This window comes from Equus quagga, chromosome 13 (genome assembly GCF_021613505.1).
Source record: "Equus quagga isolate Etosha38 chromosome 13, UCLA_HA_Equagga_1.0, whole genome shotgun sequence".
Taxonomy (NCBI): domain Eukaryota; kingdom Metazoa; phylum Chordata; class Mammalia; order Perissodactyla; family Equidae; genus Equus; species Equus quagga.
In genome coordinates this window covers 91,057,873-91,077,861 of record NC_060279.1, presented here as the reverse complement: position 1 = coordinate 91,077,861, position 19,989 = coordinate 91,057,873, and the positions used below count along the sequence as shown (strand labels likewise).

Here is a 19,989-nt window from a genome sequence, read left to right as displayed (position 1 = left end):
CAGCACGGCCTGATGAGCGGGGGAGTGTGTCCGTGTCCAGGATCTGAACCTGCGAACCCTGGGCTGCCCAAGCAGAGTGCACGAACTTAACCACTATGCTACCCAGCCAGCCTCATGAAATCCTTCAAACTGAGCCATAACTGAGATGTTTCTGTAAACCCCACAAATCCCAAGTGTAAAGTTCCATGTAATCAGCCCCCGGGGGGAAGAAACAGAACATTGCAAGCCCCTGGGACCTTCCCTCACGCCCCATTCCAGTCATAGCCCCCTGGATGATCCCCATCTTGAGTTCGAACAGTAGATGTGGGTTTCGCCTGTCCTAGAACTCCGTGTAGATAGAGCCACGCAGTCTGCCCTCCTTGGCGTCCGTCTGGCTTTTGTCACTCCGCGTTGCGGCGCACGGGGCAGACTGTCCATTTGCGGTTTTGTATAGTGTCCCTTCCATGGGATTTCTATAGCGCTCCACCCCCACGAGCTTAAACAACAGAAATCCATTTCCTCACACTTCTGGAGGCTGCAAGTCCGGGATCAAGGTGTCGGTGGGGCTGGCTTCTTCTGAGGCCCCTCTCCTGGCTTGTAGGTGGCTGCCTTCTCCGTTTGTCCTCGCATGGTCTTCCTGCTGTGCATGTCCGTGTGCTAATCTCCTCTTCTCATAAGGACACCAGTCACATCGGGTTAGGGCCCTGACCCTAATGACCTCACTTAACCTTAATTGCCTCTGTAAAGGGCCTATGTCTAAACAAGGTCACGTTCTGAGGTCATGGGTGTTAGGACTTCAATACACGAATTTTACCATTGGGTAAAGCCGTCCGTGTGGACTTGCTGGCTCGTGGGGCACGTACGTAGGACTCGCCGCACAGCAGTCGGAGCATCTGACATCCCCCCAGCAGTGCGTGACAGTCCCGGCTGCTCCACGTCCTCGTCAGCACTTGATATTGTCGGGCCCTTGAATTTGAGCCACTCTGTGGTTGGGAAACACAGAGGATTAGTTGCATGGTTTCAGTACAGCCTGAATCTGAAATTGTACTGTGCTCTGTTCAGAAATTGACCAGGGCCAGGCACCGTTTCTGATAATCACGTCACCACCGCAACCCCGCTTCTGGAATCAAAGTCACATCAAAGTGTCTCCCCACAACGTCCTGTGTAGTCGGCTGTCCCAGCTGCTGCGTTCAAGCTGAATCTGTCTATCTATCTGTCCATCCAACATCTATCTCTTCATCTATCTGTCCAGCTGTCTACCTATCTATCCATCCACTCATCCTTCTATCCATCCATCACCTATCCATCTATCCATCCATCAGCTATCCATCCATCCTTCTATCCATCTGTCATCTATCTATCCATCTACCCATCCATAATCTATCCATCCATCCATCATCTGTCTCTTCATCTATCTATCCATCTGTCCACCAATCTATCTATCCATCCGTCACCTATCTATCCATCTACCCATCCATAATCTCTCTCTCTATCCATCCATCATCTCTCTTCATCTATCTATCCATCTGTCCACCAAGCTAACTATCCATCATTTATCTCTTCATTTATCTTTTATCATCATTTATCCATCCATCATCCATAATCTATCTATCCACCCACCCATCTATCCATTCATCTATCCATCCATCCATCATCTCTCTCTTCATCTCTCTATCCATCTTCCACCCATCTGTCTGTCCATCCAGCTATCATATATCTCTATTTATATCCATCCATCCTTTATCTATCTATCTATCTATCTACCTACCTACCTACCTATGCACACAGGTACACACACACACTCTTAACCCTTTCTCAAAATCTCAAAATCTAACCAAAGGCTGTTGACAACATTCCACTGGCGAGCGTTCAGATTCTCTCCTGCTCAGTCACATTTGATGTAAGTAGGCGAAAGTGTCCGACTCATTCTTTATGTTTCCCACTGAAAATGTACTAATGCATTTTTACATTTGTTGCTTTCATACAAATTCCTTTCCTTTCTCCTTTCTGTTACAGTTAGGTTATTATACTGATTTTTACAAACAATGGATGTAGGCAGGATGTGTGATCTATGTGTTTCCTCCCAGGACGGGACAAGGGGTGTTACGAAAATAGTTCTGTCGTGAAGGGCGTTTGGGATGCGATGCATTGGGACCTGCTGGTCCAGTGGGTTGGGGAGACTGAAGGCTCCATGAGAACTGGGTTGCTTTAGTCGTTCAATACGTGTTGAGACCTACTGTGTGCATGGCCCTGTGGTGGACAGTGCTGGGGACACAGCAGTGACAGACAATCCCGGCCCTGCCCCCACAGGGCTCAGCGTCCAGTGGGGGACACAGACCCACCCGTGGACAGGGAGGACCCTGAATGGGCAGGGCTGGAATGTGGGAATCCAGGGGGACCGGACAGCCTCGGAGGCATCTGGTCTTGCCTGGGGTCAAGGAGGGCTTCCTGGAGGAGGTGACACCCAAGCTGAGCCATGGAGGATGAGGAGAACTTAACGAGAAGAAGACGCCAGGAAGGGTGTTCCAAGCAGGAGGAACAGCCTCTGCCACAGCCCAGACATGCTGTTTTCAAGGAACTGAGAACGCTGTTCAGTGCGGCTGGAGTAGGCTCCCGGCCTCGGCCCCATCGACATCGGGCTGGATAAATCTCTGCTGTGAGGGCTGTTCTGTGCACAGTAGGAGCTTTAGCAGCTCCCCGGCCTCGCCCCACGAGATGCCAGTAGGACCCTCTCCTCAGCTGTGACAATCAAAAACGTCTCCAGACATGGCCAATGTCCCCTGGGGGGCGAAACTGCCACTGTTGAGAACCGCTGGGTGAGAATACGGAGCGCGAGGACCCGAGAAAGGGAAGGACGTGGCCGGGAGGGTCTGCGGAGGGCTGGCTGGACCGAGTCAGCCGCACCCAGGGCGCCTGGGGCGGCCTCCGCCTGTCTGAAGGGCTCCACGGGGCACCGGCCACAGGAGGCTGGAGTCCCGGGCACGTGGCTCCCATTCTGGCCCTGCCACCGTAGTGGGGAATTATGGCCCCCAAGGTGTGTCCCCCCGGCACCTCAGAACACGACCTGATTTGGAATTGGGGTCTCTGTGGATGTAGTCAAAGTAAGGGGTCTGGAGAGGAGGTCATCGTGGGTTAGGGCGGGCCCTCAACCCCACGGCAGGTGTCCTTGCAAGAGACAGAAAAGGAGCAGACACAGAGACACGGAGACGAAGGCCCCGGGACGACCGAGGCGGAGCCTGCAGTGAGGCGTCTCCAAGCCAAGGAATGCGGAGTACCCCGGAAGCCGCCGGAAGCGAGGAGAGCGGCCTGCAACAGCTCCCTTATCAGAGCCTCCGGAAGGAACCGACCCTGCACACAACTTGATTTCAGACTTTGGGGCTCCAGGACTGCGAGAGAATAAACTTGGGCTGTTTGTTTTGTTTTTGTTGCTCTTTTTTTTTGGTGAGGAAGATTGGCCCTGAGCAAACATCTGTGTCCATCTTCCTCTATTTTATATGGGATGTCACCTCAGCATGGCTTGATGAGCTGTGCTAGGTCCATGCCCAGGAGCCAAACTGACAAATCCCGGGCCGCCGAAGCAGAGTGAGTGAACTTAACCACTCGGCCGTGGGGCCGGCCCCGTACTAACCTTTTCCAGCTGCTTTTCCAGCTGTGGTCTTTGCATTCCTCGGCTGGTGGGCCCTTCCTCCATCCTCAGGGCCAGCAGTGTAGCATCTTGCTCCTGTGTCACACAGCCTTCTTCTGTGTCAAGGCTCCCTCTGCTTCCCTCTTATCAAGACGATTGCACGGGCCCCCTGGACAGTCCAGGAGCACCTCCCCATCGCAAGATTCTTACCCACATCGGCAAAGTCCCTTTTGCCGTATAAATTGACATTCGCAGTTTCCAGGGACCAGGGCATGGACATCTTTGGGAGCCATTATTCATCCTCCCCGCCTCCCCCAACAGCCCAGTGGAGTGGGCACTATCCTTACCAACATTTTACAGACAAGGACACTAAGGCTCAGAGAAGTTAAGGAACTTCCCCAGGGTCCCACAGCTCTGGAGGCAGAGCTGGGATTTGAACCCAGGCAGCCTGGCCTCCCAGTCCACAATCTCACCTGCTCTTCCCACTGTCTCTGCAGGGTCAGGAGGCCCTGGGTTCAAATTCCACATCGGCCGCTGAGTCATTGGGCGACAGGGAGGGGCAAGATCAGGACTCCGGGGCTTGTGCTGGTGGCCTCGCTCCAGGCAGACGGACAGTGCGTGCGAGCTCGGCTGACCTTCGGATTCTTCCCGCTGGGCGTCCGTGTCCTCGTCTGCGAAGCGGGGATCGCGACGATGCTGCCTTGTTGCTCAGCAAGTCCTGGTGGACACGCTGCCCCAAGGCGGGGCCTCAGGGTCCAGCTCACTCTCGAACTCCTCTCCTGGTCCCCAACAGACACGCAGAGAAGCGCTCAGTCTCACTTTTACATCAGGGAGAGGCAACTCCAACCAGATTGAGACACCGCCCTTTGGGCGTCAGATGCGCGAAAATGAGACAGTGGTGAAACGTGGCGGGGCAAGGCGGTGGCTGAGCCACTCCTGTCCCGCGCGGGCAGCGGACGCGGGCACAGTGTCCGGGCTGAGCTGCCACCCTCCGAGCTGGCTCTCCCGTGAGGCGGTTGCCGTGTAGCCCCGGGTCCCTCGTCTCCACCGGTCTGTCCAGCATGGTGGGAGCCGTCCTGGCAGCCTCGGGCTCCCGTATTCGCTCTCTTTCTTCCAGAGCGCTTCCAACTTTGTACCACCTTCTCTGTTCATTTTCCCTGGAAAGTAAAAACATGAATTAACCTCTGACCCCTCAGTTTGTCTCCTGAGAAGCCATAATAATGGTCTCCACGTATCGAGAACGCAAAATATTTCTGGCCTTGTCAAGCACGTTATGTGTATTAATTCATGAGCCCGTTGAATTCTGCACAACGTACCTACTAGGGAGGTGTTACGAGACGTATTTTACGGATGAAGAGCTGAAACCCGAAGTTTCTTACGTTGCCCAAGGTCACACGGTTGGTAAGTGACAGTGCAGGATTCCAACCCAGGCCTTCTGGCGTCAGAGTCCACGGTCTTAACTGTGACATTATGAGTCCTTTTTTTTTTTTTTTTTTTGGTGAAGAAGATTGGCCCTGAGCTAACCTCTGTTGTCAATCTTCCCCTCTTTTGTTTCTCTTCCCAAAGCCCCGTACATAGTTGCATATCCTAGGTGTACCTCCTTCTAGTTCCTGTATGGGGGACGCTGCCACAGCATGGCTTGATGAGCAGTACTACGTCTGCACCCAGGATCCGAACTGGCGAATCCCGGGGTGCCAAAGCAGAGTGCGCGAACTTAACCGCTGAGCCACCGGGCCGGCCCGTATGAGTCTTTTTAAAGCAAGGTCACAGATCACGGACTCGCAATATGTGGGCCTAGAGCGCTCAATGCATCACTGTTGGCAGTCTCCCCAAATCGGAAACAACTCAAACAGCCGTGAGACTAGGGGCAGGTTATGGCCCATCTCTAGGACGGAAGATCACACAGCAGCTTAAAAGGTCGTCAACCATCTGTTGCTAAGTTAAAGGTACAGAATTTCAGCGCAGTAGATATACTATTTGTCTTATAAAAAGGAAAGAAAATAGTAGTACTAAAGATTCACTCCTTCATTAAACAAATATCTTTTGAGAGCCTGCTGGGTACGAGACACCGTTGGAGGCACTGGGACATAGCCGGGTAGAAAACAGACAACATAGGGGCCGGCCCGGTGGCCAGTGGTTAAGTTCGTGCACTCTGCTTTGGTGGCCCAGAGTTCGCAGGTTCAGATCCCTACACACTGCTCATCAGGCCACGCTGTGGAGGTGTCCCACATACAAAATGGAGGAAGACTGACAACAGATGTTAGCTCAGGGCCAATCTTTCCCAGCAAAAAACAAAAAAAGAAAACAGACAATGTAGTGGAGGGGACAGACAGTGGACAAGATAAGTAGGTAAAACATACATTAGTTTAGAGGGTGAACAAGAAAATGGAAAAATAAAGTTGGAAGAGGAAAAGGGATGGGAGGTTTTGCAATTTTCAAATGAGTGGTTACAAGAAGTCCCCTAAAAGGAGGTGACATTTGAATAAAGAGCTGGAGCAAATGATGCCGAGAGCTTGGCAGGCGCCTGGGGAATTACATACGAGAGCACTAAGCTGTATGTGCAGAGAAGGCCTCTGAAAGGCCAAGGGAATCTGCTCCGCCCACTTATAACTGTCATCGCCTCCGGTAAGAGTACCCCATAGCATTTATCATCAGTTGCAATAATAGGTTCACTACATCTCACTTCTGGTTGATGCATATAGCCTCCTGGACTCTGTAGTCAAATCCTGCTGAACTCTTCTCTGAGCTTCTTCCAGCTCCCCGAATGCACCAAGCTCACTCACCACAGGGGCTTTGCACATGCTGTGAGTCCTCTGCCTGGACAGCCAACCCCTCTCACCCTCAGGCCTCTCCTCCTCCCTCTCTGGCAAGGCATCTCCCACATTTCTGTTTGCTGTTATTTCTCCTTTCCTTGCCCCTTCCCTCATGAGGGGTCTGCCTGGTCCATCCCCTTGGCCTCCCTCCTACCCCATCTCCCCTGGCACAGAGCCTGGCACGCCATACTGACTTCGAGACTGAAGGAGCGCGTCTCTGGGCTGAAAACGTTAAGCTTCTACACAGACTCGAACACTGCACTGGCAGGAGGGTGGGCGACCCCCGTCCCGGCACCAGCCCCACCGGTAGGCTTCCGGGAGGCAGCGCCCCATGCCTGGCACCTATGTATTGGACCCAGGATAAGAGAGGAAGCAGGCAGAGGCCACAGAGGACGCTGTCGCCTTCCCGGAGGGAGGTAACCCAGGCCGAAGGAAGCGGGACGGGCCTCCGGGGCCCCTCCACCCGCGGGGACGCGGCGCCTTTAAGGCTCCCGGAAGCGGGCCGGCAGGAGCGGAAGTGACCCTCTTTATTTCCCCTCTTCACGTGGTGCGGGCGGGAAGTGACGCGCGCGGCCCGGGAGCTGCGGACGCCGAGGCCGACGGAGCCGGAGTCGCGGACGCCGCGGGGTCTCCGGGACAGGTGACCGGGGGAGGGGACCGGGAGCGCGCCCGCAGGGGCGGGGCCTGGAGCCCTACGTGGGGGCGGGCGCGGGCGGGGGAGCGAGCCTCCGCGGGGGCGGGGTCGGAGCGCCCCGCGGGGGGCGGGGACGGGACGCCCACTTGGGGAGCTCGGGGGCGCTGGCGGGGCGGGGGGCGGGCGCCGGGCGTGCCGGCCCCAGCGTGGGTGGGCAGCTGGGGGCGGGGCCGAAAGTTGTGCCCGTGCTGGGGGCGGGGCCAGAGTGTTGCCCTGATCTAGGGGGCGGGGCCGGGGCTGGCGGATTCCTCTGGGGCGGGGCCGAAAGTTGTGCCCGGGCTGGGGGCGGGGCCAGAGTGTGGGCCGGAGAGCCAGGGGGCGGGGCTTGGGTGGTGGCCGACCACCCTGGGGGCGGGGCCAGAGTGTCGGTCGTCCCGAGAGCTGGGCGGCGGGGCCGGGGCCAGAAAGTTTTGCCGGAGTTGGAAGTGGGTCCAGATCGTTGGCTGGGAATTCAGGGGCGGGGCCAAGAGGTTGCAGGGGACCCAGGAGGCGGGGCCAGGGTGCTGGCGGGGCGTGCTGGGGGTGGAGCCAGAAAGTTTTGTGGGCGCCAGGGGCACGTCCAGAGCGTTGGCGGGGCAGCCGGCAGCAGATCCAGAACCGAGGGGGCGCCTGGGGCGGGAGCCAGGGGGCGTGACCAGAAGCTTGGCTGGGCAGATCGGGGCGGGGCCAGAGCGTGGGCTGGCTAGCTGGGGGCGTGGCCGTTGTAATAACGCGAGATGGAGGGGGCGGGCTCAGACTGTTGCCCGGGGATCCAGGGGGCGGGGCCAGAGCGCTGGCTGGGAAAGTCGGCAGCGGGGCCCGATTAATCACGCCGGCGTGTGGGCGGGGCCGGGGAATCTGGCGGGAAAGGCGGGGCCGGAGAGTTTGTCCCGGCCCTGCAGCCCGGGGCGTTCCCGACCGGGTCGAGGCCGGAGCTCTTTCCCGGAAAGCCGCGGGCAGGCCGGGGAGAGTATCCATCAGGGAGGTCTAGCCAGTGGGTACCGGCCCATTTTCGAAATTTTTGCAAGGGTTCGGGGCGGCAGCATCACTTTTCTCAGGATGCTGGAAGCGGGTCTTGGAAACCCCCGAGGGAGGCCTGGCTTAGAATGTTCTCTGGGGATCTGGGCAGCCAATAGGCGTGGAGTTCGAGCTGTTTTTGAATGTGGGGTTATAGGACGTTTCTGAAACTTTCCTGGGAAAGAAGCGGACCTAGGCTGTGCACGGGGATGTGAGCGGCACCAGAATGGGCACGGGGAGGTGGGCCTAGAACTTTCTGGTACAGGTTAGGGGGAGCGGCTATATCTGAAGCTCTCTTGACAGAGGTCGGAGTTAAAGCTCTCAGCACAGGGCTGTGGAGGCTGGACTAGAATCTTCGTTTGGAAGGGAGCAATGCTGGACGTTTCCCTAAGCAGGGCCTGGGCCACAACTTTCGCCCGAGGAAGCAGACTAGGGAGGCGTTGGCCTTAGTCCTCCTCTTCCCTCTGCCCTCAGGAACCCCCAGTGCTGTGTCCAGATTCTGCAGGAGAGGTTTGGTGGGTCCCCGGCCCCATCCAGCCAGCAGAATGGTGAGATGAAAACTGGGGTCTCTGGGATCTGAGCTGTGGGGCAAGGGGCTTGGGAGGAACTGCCCCCGGGGCCAGACTCAGACCCTGGATTGAAGGGCCCAGGGGTGGGTGTAGGTTTTTCCTACCCTCTCTCAACTGTCTCCCGCTCTCAGTCAGCCACGCTGGATCTGAAGTCAAAGGAGGAGAAGGATGCTGAGCTGGACAAGAGGATCGAGGCTCTTCGGAGAAAGAACGAGGCCCTCATCCGGCGCTACCAGGTGCCCTAGCCCCGCCCTGGGAGACCCCATCCCCTCTTCCCCGCAGTGAGTTTTTCTCACCTCTCCCTTCCTTCAAACGTTTTCATGGCTCCCCATCGCTTTCTGGATAAAAGCGGAAGGCCTTAGCCTGGCCTGCCTTCCTTCATTCCATTGTTCATTCATTCATTTTCACACATTCATCAGGGTCTTCCCTGTAGCTGGGCATGTGCTCAGTGGTGCTGGGGATGCAGCTGTGACCATGACAGCCCCGGGCCTGCCCTTTTGGGACTCACAGTCCAGTGGAGCCACAGATCTGTCTTCACACAGTGATGACCCAGAGTGGGCAAGGCTGGGATGGGGGTGCTCAGGGGTCTGTGGGAGCCCCGAGGGGGCTCTTCACCCAGCCTGTGGGTTGTTCGGGAGGGCTTCCTGGAGGAAGGGATTGATTCTGAGGCTTGAAGGGTGAGTCGACCTTAGCCGGTTGTAGAGGAGAGCGGAAGATGTTTCCAGCAGAGGAAACAGTTTGTGTAAAAACTTGGAGCTTAAAGTAGGAGGATCAGTTGTGGGAGGTTGACCTAGAGGGGTCAGCAGGGGCTAGGCTGAGAGTTGGGACTGTCTCTTGAGGGCACTGGGAAGCCATGGAGGGCTTTGACCAGGAGTGGGACAGGTCAATAGAGGTTTTTAGGAGGGCTTCCCTGGCTGCTGGCTGGTGGTGGATGGGAGGAGGCGATACTGGAGACCGCAGACCAAGGACGAGGCCGAGGCAGGGACCTCGTCGGGGGAGGGGGTGCCTGGCCTCAGGCAGGGCTGTCGGGAGGACCTCCAGGACTGACAGGCAGGGGTGGGAGGTGGGGAGAACGAGGGAGGCTCCAGGACGAGGGCCAGGTCTCTGTCACAGGTGACAGAGTAGGTGTGGGGCTGTCCCTGAGATGGGGCAAGGAGTGGGTTTCATTTCTTCATTCTTCATGCATTCATTCATTTAAAAAAAAGCATATCTAGTTTCTGTTGTGTGCCAGGCGGCCTTGGCGGCCCAGGGTATACGTCAGTGAACAGAGCAGACCGCTCTCCTGTCCTCGGGCAGGTTCTGCTACAGAGGGAAGGCAGACAATAAGCAAAATACACATAATGCCAGGGAGGGGATGAGGGGTGGGGGAGAGAATGGCAAGGAAGCTGGTTTCTGTAAGCTGGTCAGGGAAGGCCTCCCTGAGAAGGGGACACGTTCAAGGACACCCCTGAAGGAGGTGAAGGACTGAAGGATCTCTGGGGCAAGAGTGTTCCCGGCAGAGGGAGCAGCAGGTGCAAAGGCCCTGAGGCAGGTCTGAGCCTGGTGTGTTCTAGGAACAGTGAGGAGGGCAGAGTGAGTGAGGGGTATAGAGTGGGGGTTGAGGTCAGGGTGGTAATGAGGCCAGGCCCTGTAGGGCCCCACAGGCTATGGGAAGCCTTCGGCTTTTGCTCAGAGATGGGCACCACAGGAGGGTGCTGAGCAGGTGAACAGCATGGTGTGGTCTCGGGGAAGATGCTGAAGGGACCAGCTTTCTTGTTGAGAGCTCAGAGGCGAGGCCTGAGCTGGGGGCAGACTTGGGAGAGTTCAGGAGACTGTGGGAATCCAGCTGGCACACGGGACCCCTGACACTCCCGTATGTCTATTGTTTGCCCCTAGGAGATTGAGGAGGACCGTAAGAAAGCTGAACTCGAGGGCGTCGCGGTGACAGCCCCCCGGAAGGGCCGCTCAGTGGAGAAGGAGAATGTGGCAGTTGAGGTGGTGAGCTCTACACTGGGGTGGGGACCAGTGGCAGGAGACTTGAGACCCAAGGCCTGAGAACCATCCCAGTGGCCCCAGACCTGTGGGCCTCCATCCTGGCACTGCCCTCTGGGCCTGGGGTGTCCCAGTCTCCTTGTCCCAGTGACCCTACATTTCCTCTCTCCCCACTTCCAGGAGAAGAACCTGGGGCCCTCCCGGAGGTCTCCTGGGACCCCGCGGCCCCCAGGTGCCAGCAAGGGAGGCCGGACGCCTCCCCAGCAGGGGGGCCGGGCAGGCATGGGCCGGGCCTCCCGCAGCTGGGAGGACAGTCCGGGGGAGCAGCCTCGAGGAGGAGCTGGGGGCCGTGGCCGGAGGGGCCGGGGCAGGGGGTCCTCTCATCTCTCCGGAGCCGGAGATGCCTCAGCTGCTGACCGCAAATCCAAGGTAGGGGCCGGGGAGGGGCTGGCGTCCTCTGCCTGCGGCTCTGCGCTGTCTTGTCCCTCTCTGTTCCTCCTCTCAGTGGACTGTCTTCCCGTTCATCCGTCTGTTTGCATCTCTGTCTCTCTTTCAGCCCCTCCATCCTCTTCCCCTCTCCCCTCCCTCCTCCCTGGACCAGCGCTGTGTGTTCTCTCTCTGTCTCCCCTTTTGTCGCTCCGTCTGCTGTGTGCTGGCCCGCCCTCCCTGCTCGTCCAGTTCTTGCTCCTCTCTCTCTGGCGCTGTCTGTCTGTCTGTCTGGCGGACTCTGTCCAGTGCACGTGCCCGCTCGCTCTGTCGGTCTCCCACCCTGGATATATTTGCGGGGAGCGGTGAGATTCCTGTTGTAGCTGCTCCCACCGCCCCGCAGGTCGGCAGGGTGGGTGGCTACCTGGCCCTGTGGCTTAGAGCCCGCCGTGGCCTGGGGTCACCCTGGCTCTGTCAGTTCCCTGTCCTCGGGCAGCTCGCCTCCCATCTGGGAGCTTCTGGCTTCTCACTCTTAAACCGGAATAATAATCAGATTTAGAGGGTGTTACGCGCATTCTGCGACATCAGGCATTGAAGCCCTCGGAGTCAGCACCAGTGTTACTTATAGATATTGATTATTTGCCCATGCTAAGTTGCTATCACAAAGACCCCAAAATACCGTGGTTTAAATCAAGTGGAAGTTTCCTTCTCTCTCGTGTGCTGAACCCTGGGAATGGAACCGTCCTCAGCTGCTTGGCCGTGAGCTCGCCTAAAATTCTGTTACCGTGGAGGAAGGGAGAACGGTGGGCCACCGAGCCATCTGCCTAGTCATTACTGTCATCATTACTGTGGCAGCCGTGCTGTGTGGGGGTCCCCAACTCCTCTCCCCGGTTCCTTGTTTTGCTGGAAAGATTCACAGCAAAGACGTGTTACAGGGAAAGACAGAAAGCCAATTCAGCAAAGGGAAAAGGTGCGTGGGCTGAGGTCTGGAGGAATTTCACCCAGTGGAGTCCCACAGGCTGTGCTTAATTCCTCTGGCACTCAATCACGCTAACGTGTGAAGGATTGTCTACCAGGGCCTCCTTAGGGACCTAGCACTCAGGGTGTTTATCGGGGGCTGAGCACGTGGGTCCCCTCTGCCTAGTACTACCCCAATGCCAGAGCCCATGAGGAAAGTGGGCATCCAGCAGACGCCGTATTGCTTACACAAGCAAAGCACAGTGAGCCCCCCTTATCCTTGATTTTTCACTTTTCCTTCCCGAGGCCCCAGGGCGTGGTTGTATATCCTAGCTGCAAGTCGTTCTGGTTCTTTTATGTGAGCTGCCCCCACAGCATGGCACCTGACAGAAGGGTGGTGTGGTTCCATGACCGGGAACCGAACCTGGGCTCCCAAAGTGGAGCGCCCCCCCACTTTAACTGCCGGGCCATCAGGGCTGGCTCCCCCTGTATCCTTTACCTGTTGACGGGAACAGACGGAAAGCCACATGCTCAGGCGCCAGCCAAGGGCCGGCCTTGGAAGCTGGCCTGTCTCAGGAGAGGGGCCCAGGCCGGCGGTGCTGACTCTCCTGCGCAGATGGGGCCACACGCTCGGGGTGAGGGGTTGTTCCTGACACCCATGTCCCTGTCTCTGTGCCCCAGGAGTGGGAGGAGCGGCGCCGGCAGAACATTGAGAAGATGAACGAGGAGATGGAGAAGATCGCGGAGTACGAGCGGAACCAGCGGGTCAGTGCCGCGGGCGTCCCCACGGTGGGGCCGAGCCGCCTGGGCCCCGGGGAGCCCACCAACGCCCCACTCCCCGTGCCCGCAGGAAGGCGTGCTGGAGCCCAACCCCGTGCGGAACTTTCTGGATGACCCGCGGCGCCGCAACGGACCCCTGGAGGAGCCGGAGCGGGACCGGCGGGAGGGCAGCCGCCGGCACGGGCGCAACTGGGGGGGCCCTGACTTCGAGCGGGTGCGCTGTGGCCTCGAGCAGGAGCGGCAGGTGGGTGCACCCTGGCCCGTCCCGTCCTGCAGCTGGCCTCTCGCCTCGGTGGCATCTGATCACCGGGTGTGGGCCGGGCACAGCGGGGAGCGAGGCGGAGCAGGGGACAGCGTGGCATCCCTGGGCTTAGCCTTTGACCCCTAAATTACTTGTCATTTTGGTGATGTCCTCTCGTCCCTAACGTGAGTGATGTTTACCAGGCACCTGCCAGCACCCAGGTGCTGTGTTAGGTGCTGGCTGAGTCGTTAACAAGGCAAAGCCCCTCCCTAACGTGGTTTATTCTGGTGGGAACTAAATAAACGAGTATGTAATAAGATGTCAGCTAGTGCCAAATGCTGTGAAGAAAATTCCAGCTGGGTGAGGGGGTGGAGGACAGAGAGATCTGGGGTGGCCTCTCCGAGCAGGTGCACGCGAGCAGACCCGGTTCTCATGTCCGCCCTGTCTCCCTCTCTGTGTGTGACCGTGTGTCATCTGAGAGGGCCTGGGGGACGGGAGGGGCGGGTGGTGGAACAGGGCCTGACTGCCTGTCCGCTGGGGGCAGGGCCGCCGGGCCGGCCTGGGCGGTGCTGGGGACATGACGCTCTCCATGACGGGCCGGGAGCGGTCGGAGTACCTGCGCTGGAAGCAGGAGCGGGAGAAGATCGACCAGGAGCGGCTGCAGAGACACCGCAAGCCCACCGGCCAGTGGCGGCGCGAGTGGGATGCCGAGAAGACCGATGGCATGTGAGTCTCCTCCAGCCGTGGCCGCGACTTCTCGCTCCCTTCACTCTCTCGTTTCTTGTCCTGCGTATCCGTTAGCGGTGGCCACGGTAATGCTGCGTAACCGCTGCCAAATCTCTGTGGCGTATGAAAGCGTTGCCTTCTCGTGTGTTCACGGGTCAGCTGGGTTCGGCTGATCCAGGCTGGACGGGAAGCTGTGGGTCCAGCCGGGCGTGGCTCCTCGACACAGGTTCTGGCCGTGCATTCTGTGCCGCGTGTGTTGGTTCTGGGGTGCGGGCTGCGGGGGCAGCTGCCTGGGGAAGCGCTGGTCATAGCATTGGCAGATGTGCGAGAGGGAGAGTGGACACACTTTGCCATCGTCTTGGCCGACAGACCCAGCCTCGCCGGGGCGGGCACTGCGACTCTGCCCACGCTAATGGATGATACTGTGTCGTGGCTGCATCGCGAAGGGCGAGGATGTGAATTCTGATGGCGGGAGGGCACGAAGAATTGCTCACAGTGATCAGACGTCTGCCTCTTCCCTTCATCCCTCCAGCCCGTCCCCCGCCCACCCAAACACCTTATCCTAGTGGCGTTGTTGTCCTCGAGTCTGACTCTGTTCCCTTCTGGGTCCCAGGAAACAGCCAGTCAGTCAAACTTAAAGCGAAGGCATTGTTGCGTCCTTGACAGAAGGACCAATTTCCACACCAGAGATGCCGACAAACCACAGTCTTAAATTGGCAGCGTTGGTTTTTTCCCACCACCCTCTATCCTTTTCTGCGTTGGAAGTTTTCACGCCTCTAGCTTTTGTTGTTGGCGCCTGCCAAAGACAGAGGATCTTGTCTGTGTGCCTGGTGGTCGAGCATTTATTTTTGGATTGTGAGCTAAGCTTGTGCAAGCATGAGAGAGATTTCGTGCATATAGCGTAGCTGATCTTTCTAAGGTGTCTGCGGCCAGGCTTTTGGGGAGATGTTCTCAGGGTTAAAAGTGAGAAAGTAATTGTTTTCTCGTGTCCCCAAAGCAGTCAGCAGTCAGTCTCATTAATGCACGTGTGCACTGATTTCATCAGCAAATATTTATTGAGTCCTTCCTGTGTGTCATGGAAGGTTCTAGGTGGTGAGGATACAGCAGTGAAGAAAATACTTCTGCCTTTACGGAACTTTGAGTCTAGTGGGAAAGATAGGCAATGAATAGATCTGACATCAGGTCACAAAGAATAACAAAGCAGAGTATGGAGAGAGATGAGGCTGTTGTTTTAGACTTAGGTAATATATCTAAGAATATATGATTATGTTAGATGAGGGTTCAGGAAGACCTCTGAGCTGAGGTCTGAAGGAGATGAGGGAGCCGGCCACTGAAAGATCTGGGGAAGAATGTCCCAGGAACAGCAGGTGCCAAGGCCCTGAGGCAGAAGCTCTGTGTGGTAGGAGAACCTTCTTAGCTGGGGAGGTGAGAAAGAGTAATAGGAAATGAGGCCAGACAGGAAGCTGGTGTTGATGCAAATAATCAATAACCAATCTGTAGAGAAAAAGATAGAGTGTTATTTATTGAGCCTAACGTGAGGACTAGCCTGGAAGTGTTTTCTTCCCAGGGGAGAAAGCCCTCTGGAGAAGCGTGGTTTACAGTGTGGTTATATCCCATTTCAGAACAAAGAACACACATCAAGCATGACGGGAATACAACTTTTTTCCCCAAAGTCACAAGGGGATGTTTTGCTCCCATTTAGCAGGTCCACAGGTTGTCTGGGAAGAAAAGCTTACCGTCGGAGAGAGGGAGGCAGTCATCCCTGTCCTGAGCGCGTGCTTTGCATGGGGACGTGTGTGAAGCAGACGGACAGTGCCTGTGTGGCGGGCCGTGGGTCAGGCTGCTCTGGGAAACACGACTTTGAGGCGAATCAGATTTAAACCAGAACGGCTTCCCCACATACCTGAATATGCGGAGACTTCTTTTCATCACTGGGGATCACGTACTTTCCGAATGTTTGTTCTGGAGGGTCCCACACTCATCTTTTCTTTCTGAATTTGTCACAGCGCTGTCAGATTTGCCCCCTGTCCATCACCTGGTCCCGTCCCCCTCGGATCAGGGACCCCCTCTGGTGGGCCACCTCTCCTTCTGTCATCTTCATCTTTCCCGGGCCCCCGCCTCCCCTTCCTCTTCCCACTCTTGCTCCCGCTGCTCTCGCGGCTCACCCCTTCTCCCTTTTCTTTCCCAGGTTCAAGGATGGCCCAGCCGCTGCCGCGGACCCACCCCACCGCTACGGTGAGTGGGCGGCCTCCAGTGGGGAGAGGCAGCTGGGTGGGGCAGGTGTGGCCAGTGGTTTGGCTGCACCCGGGCCCAAATTCCTCCTGGGTTCTCTCGCAGATGACCAGGCCTGGGCCCGGCCCCCCAAGCCCCCCACGTTCAGGGAGTTCCTGTCTCAGCACAAAGCCGAGGTCAGCCGCAGGAAGAGGAAGAGCAGCCGACCCCAGGCCAAGGCAGCCCCCCGTGCCTACAGGTGGGGGCGCCCCTGCCCCTGGCGTGTGCACCGCACCAGCGGGGCCGTGTGGCTCTCTCCCTGGTGGCTCTCGGACTGTGTATGCGTGGGACGTCTGTCTGTCCTGTCTCGGCTTTGGCCCTTGTCTCTGTGGGTCAGGCACTTGGTTGAGGGGTGGGGCCTGGCTCCGCTTTATCCTCATCTGTCCCCTCCTCTCCTTCCACGCATCTCTTCTGCCACTTGCCCCCCTTCCATCTCTGTCCCTGACACCTGGGGACACAGCCCGCCGTGTCCTCTGTGCCCCAGCCCACCGGATCCTCACCTGGAAACCCCGCAGGCACTCTCTCCCCCAAAGCTGAATTTGACACCTCTTCTTGGGGGAGGAGCTGGAGGTGGGCACCCCCTTCCTCCTGTCCTGCCGAGCTCAACCCTCTCCTCTGTCCCCGCCAGTGACCACGATGACCGCTGGGAGACGAAGGAGGCTGAGTGCCCCGCCCCTGAGGCCCCACAGCCCACTTCCCCCGAGGAGACGCCTGTGCAGGTAAGGCGGGCTGTGGTCTCCGTGCAGGGGGCGTGGGGGTGCCCAGGGCCCACACCCTCTCCCTGACCTGCCTGGTGTCCCCCACAGCCGCCTGAGACCCCAGCCCCTGCCCACCGGCCTCCGGAGGACGAGGGGGAGGAGCATGCGGGGGAGGAGGATGAGGGGGAGGACGAGGAATGGGAAGACGTGAGTGAGGACGAGGAGGAGATCGAGGAGGAAGAGGAGGCTGACGAGGAGGAAGAGGAACCAGCCCCCGACCACCGCCCCCCCGAGGCGGAGGCCCCCAGGAGCCCCACCAGGGAGCAGGCCCACCAAGAGCCGTCTGGGCCCGAGGAACCCCTGCCTCCTCCCCCGGCCCCCGCCACGCCTTCCAGCCCCTTCTCGCCCCCCGGAGGCCACCAGCCCGTGTCCGACTGGGGCGAAGAGATGGAGCTGAATTCTCCCCGGACCGCCCACCCGGCTGACGCCCTCTCTCCGGGTGAGGCCTGGCCTTTCGGAAATGCATGAAGCTGGCTGCTTGTGTGTGTGCTGGAGGGGAGCACGGGCAGGCGGGCCCCTGGGGGCTGGGCCCCGGGACCCCGTGTGCCCCACCGCCCCGCGGGCTAGGGAATGCCCAGCCCCAGATCCTGCCCCTGCGCTGGGCCATTCAGAGCCCCTCCCCAATAAAGAGTTCACATCCTCAAATGACATTCCCCAAGTGTGTCCTTGAGCCCCCCTCCCTCCCCAGGGCCTTCTGTCTTGGGGTGGGGGCATGTTTGGAGGGGGAGGGGCTTGACTGGGCCTCCCCCTTCCCCAGGAGGTGACCAGCCAGCCCCTGCCTGCCTGGAGAGCGGGCCCAGCCTCCCAGGAACCCAGCAAGCTGAAGAGGAGGGGTCTGAGGCAGCTGCAGGTGGGGGAGTGGACAGGCCGGCGGGCGGGGCTTGCTTCCTTCCTCGCCCTCTTCCTCTGGGGCTGAGGGGAGGAGGGCTTGGGGGCAGTAGGATGGGGTGGAGCTGGGGCTCCGCCTGGGGGTGTGGGCTGGAGTGGACCTGGGGCCAGGTGAGAATGCCGGGAGTCCGTGGGAACGGAGCGCAGGCCGAGGGGGTGGGGCCAAGGTGCGGACTTGGCGGGGGGCGTGGCTGGGAGCTGAGCGTGGCCCGGGCCTGAGGGTGAGGGGGCGGGGCCAGGGGATTTGGAAAGTCCTGTAAAATCAAGGGGTTGGTTCAAGGGGTGGGGCCAAGGGCAGGATGAGATTTAAAGGAATCAAAAGTAAGAACGGGGAGCGGGGGGCAGTAGTGGCTTTAGCTGTGGGCGGGATTAGAGTTTTGGGGTGTAACCCAGTGCGGTAAATAAGAATAAAAATGCAGACCCAGTTAGAATGTCGGGCTAGCAGACTCAGGAGCGAGAGGCCCAAGCCCCGTCTCTCTCCGGCCCACCGGTGGGAGCCCGCTTGTGTACCAGGGACCTCCGCCGAGGAGTGGGGTTAGGATTCGGGGGCAGAGGAAGGTCTGGTTAGAACTCGGGGGGGCCTAGGAGGGCATGAGGGAGGTTTGCTTTAGGGCCCGTGAGGTGGGGGCGGGGAGGGCAGTGGGGGGATGGTGGGCGAGGCCGGGGCGCCCAGGCGCGTTGTCTTTGGGCTGCGTGTTGGTCAAGTGACCGGGATCTCGCTGTCCCAGATTGTTTCCTCGAGTGTGAACAGGGTTCTGCTGGGGTGCATGCTCCTTTGGTCTGCTGCGGGGAGGAAAGGACTCCGAGACCCCGAAGCCACTGAGCGCGGGCCGGCTGTAGCCAGGCTCACTGGGATGAGGGGCCGGGCTGGACAGGGCTGTCCCGGGTGCTGGGGGGAAAGGGGGCCTGGTTGCCCTCCACTGACCGCCCCTTCTTTCCCCAGAGGCGGGCCCCGAGGGCCAGGAGACGGCGGAGATCACCGACTTCCAGAGGGTGCGTTTCTGCAAGGTGGTGGCGGCCGCTCCGCCACCGGGGGCCGCCCGCTGACCGCGCCCGCCGCCCGCGGCCTCCGCGCTCTGCACTAACTCGCGCCGCCTCACTCCTCTGTCCTCCGCTTCCGCCACACTCCAGCCGGGAGAGGGTTACATGTAAGGGGGGAGGAGCCAGGGACAGGGACCGGGGTGGGGCCAGGGCAATAGCCCAGTTTCGCAAGTGGGGGGCGCCGTGGCCCCGGGATGGGTGAGACGCCCCCGAGTGCCTGGCCCGGTGCCAGCCCCCGGGCCGAGTTTCCCGCCTCCAGGAGCTTACACCTGGGCCATGGCAGATAGCGGGTGACTCTCCCGAAGGACTCGCGTTAGTCAGCCACCGGCCCGCCTCTATTAAACGCGGCGCTTCCGCTACCCCTTGAACTGTGATTCCGCGGGGCCAGGCCGGACTGCTGCGCTTGGCGGGCTTGTCGGTGGCGGAAGAGGCGGGAGGAAGGGGTCTGCCCTCCTCCGCCCCGCTGATCCGTCTTCCCTCCCCCCTCCCGCAGGCCTCTCCGAATTCCTGAAGACGCTGCCGGGAGGGGACTGAAGCTTCCCCGCCTTGCTGGGGAGGGGGCGGCAGGAGGGGGTTAGTCTGCAGCTCCAGGCTGTGCTCTCTTCTCCCAGGAGCCCACTCCGGACCCCCATGGCTCTGGGGAGACGCAGAAATTGAGGGGGCTGGGGGAGGGGCGTGATTGCGGTGTGGGGCGGAGCTGGTGCTCCGGGGCTTGAGTTTGGACCTTGGGACAGCCAGCATAGAGGAGGAGGCAGGTCCCGCGAGGGGCGTGGTCAGTGCCTGGGCGGAGCCAGCACCCTGGTGGGCGGAGTTAGGACGGGACGGCGTTAGGATGGGGGTGGGGCCACGGGACCGGTTTAGAGGGGCGTTCCTAAGGCTGGTGTGGCGCGCAGCCACCGGCAGAGGGCGTGGCTAGGATGCGGTGCTGGAACTTCTGGGGTGAGGAGGAGGAGACGGGTGGGTCCTAGACTAGAGAGGGGTGAGGCCAGAGGGAGAGGAGGGCGGGATCGAGAGCTGGAGTAGAGTCTGGAGTAGAGAGGCAAATTAGGATGGGGCGGGGCTGCGGCTGGGGGCGGGGCTTTCGAGGCCTGAGCCTAGCGAGGGGCGGGGCTAGGAGGTGGGGCTAGATGCCTGGAGGAAATCTGAGTCCCGAAAGGGATGGGGTTAGGGCGCGGGAAGAAGACCAGAAAAAGAGGAGCGTGGGGCTTCACGCTGGGGCGGGCTTGCATTTAAGAGGCGTGGCCTGGCAGGAGG

The 19,989-nt window shown here is 59.4% G+C and overlaps 1 protein-coding gene and 1 long non-coding RNA gene across 3 annotated transcripts; one reads left to right on the top strand and one right to left on the bottom strand.

The window, feature by feature from the left end:
- Positions 1 to 6,905, bottom strand: LOC124249515 (uncharacterized). Its single transcript, XR_006891418.1, has 3 exons — positions 6,612 to 6,905; positions 3,608 to 4,761; positions 1 to 962 (listed from the first exon to the last, which is right to left on the bottom strand). It is a non-coding gene; the product is annotated as an uncharacterized LOC124249515 (long non-coding RNA).
- Positions 6,906 to 6,944: 39 nt separating this feature from the next.
- Positions 6,945 to 19,983, top strand: CCDC9 (coiled-coil domain containing 9). 2 transcript variants are annotated; one of them, XM_046684356.1, is made up of 15 exons: positions 6,945 to 7,057; positions 8,582 to 8,655; positions 8,808 to 8,912; positions 10,552 to 10,653; positions 10,828 to 11,076; positions 12,712 to 12,795; positions 12,881 to 13,054; positions 13,596 to 13,777; positions 15,966 to 16,012; positions 16,115 to 16,247; positions 16,677 to 16,767; positions 16,855 to 17,245; positions 17,564 to 17,656; positions 18,638 to 18,687; positions 19,229 to 19,983. In XM_046684356.1, the coding sequence occupies exons 2-15, from the start codon at positions 8,653 to 8,655 to the stop codon at positions 19,244 to 19,246; spliced, it is 1,722 nt and encodes a 573-aa protein (XP_046540312.1). In that variant the 5' UTR covers positions 6,945 to 7,057; positions 8,582 to 8,652; the 3' UTR covers positions 19,247 to 19,983. The 2 variants fall into 2 exon arrangements, with proteins under 2 accessions (XP_046540312.1, XP_046540313.1); XM_046684357.1 differs by lacking the exons at positions 17,564 to 17,656; positions 18,638 to 18,687; positions 19,229 to 19,983 and having other exon boundaries at positions 16,855 to 17,435.
- Positions 19,984 to 19,989: the final 6 nt, after the last annotated feature.

What these genes read in the sequence shown, in the direction of transcription:
- CCDC9 (XM_046684356.1), top strand. An exon ending in CCCTCATCCGGCGCTACCAG is followed by an intron (nt 8,913 to 10,551) that starts GTGCCCTAGCCC and finishes GTTTGCCCCTAG; the next exon opens with GAGATTGAGGAGGACCGTAA. An exon ending in CCGAGGAGACGCCTGTGCAG is followed by an intron (nt 16,768 to 16,854) that starts GTAAGGCGGGCT and finishes TGTCCCCCACAG; the next exon opens with CCGCCTGAGACCCCAGCCCC.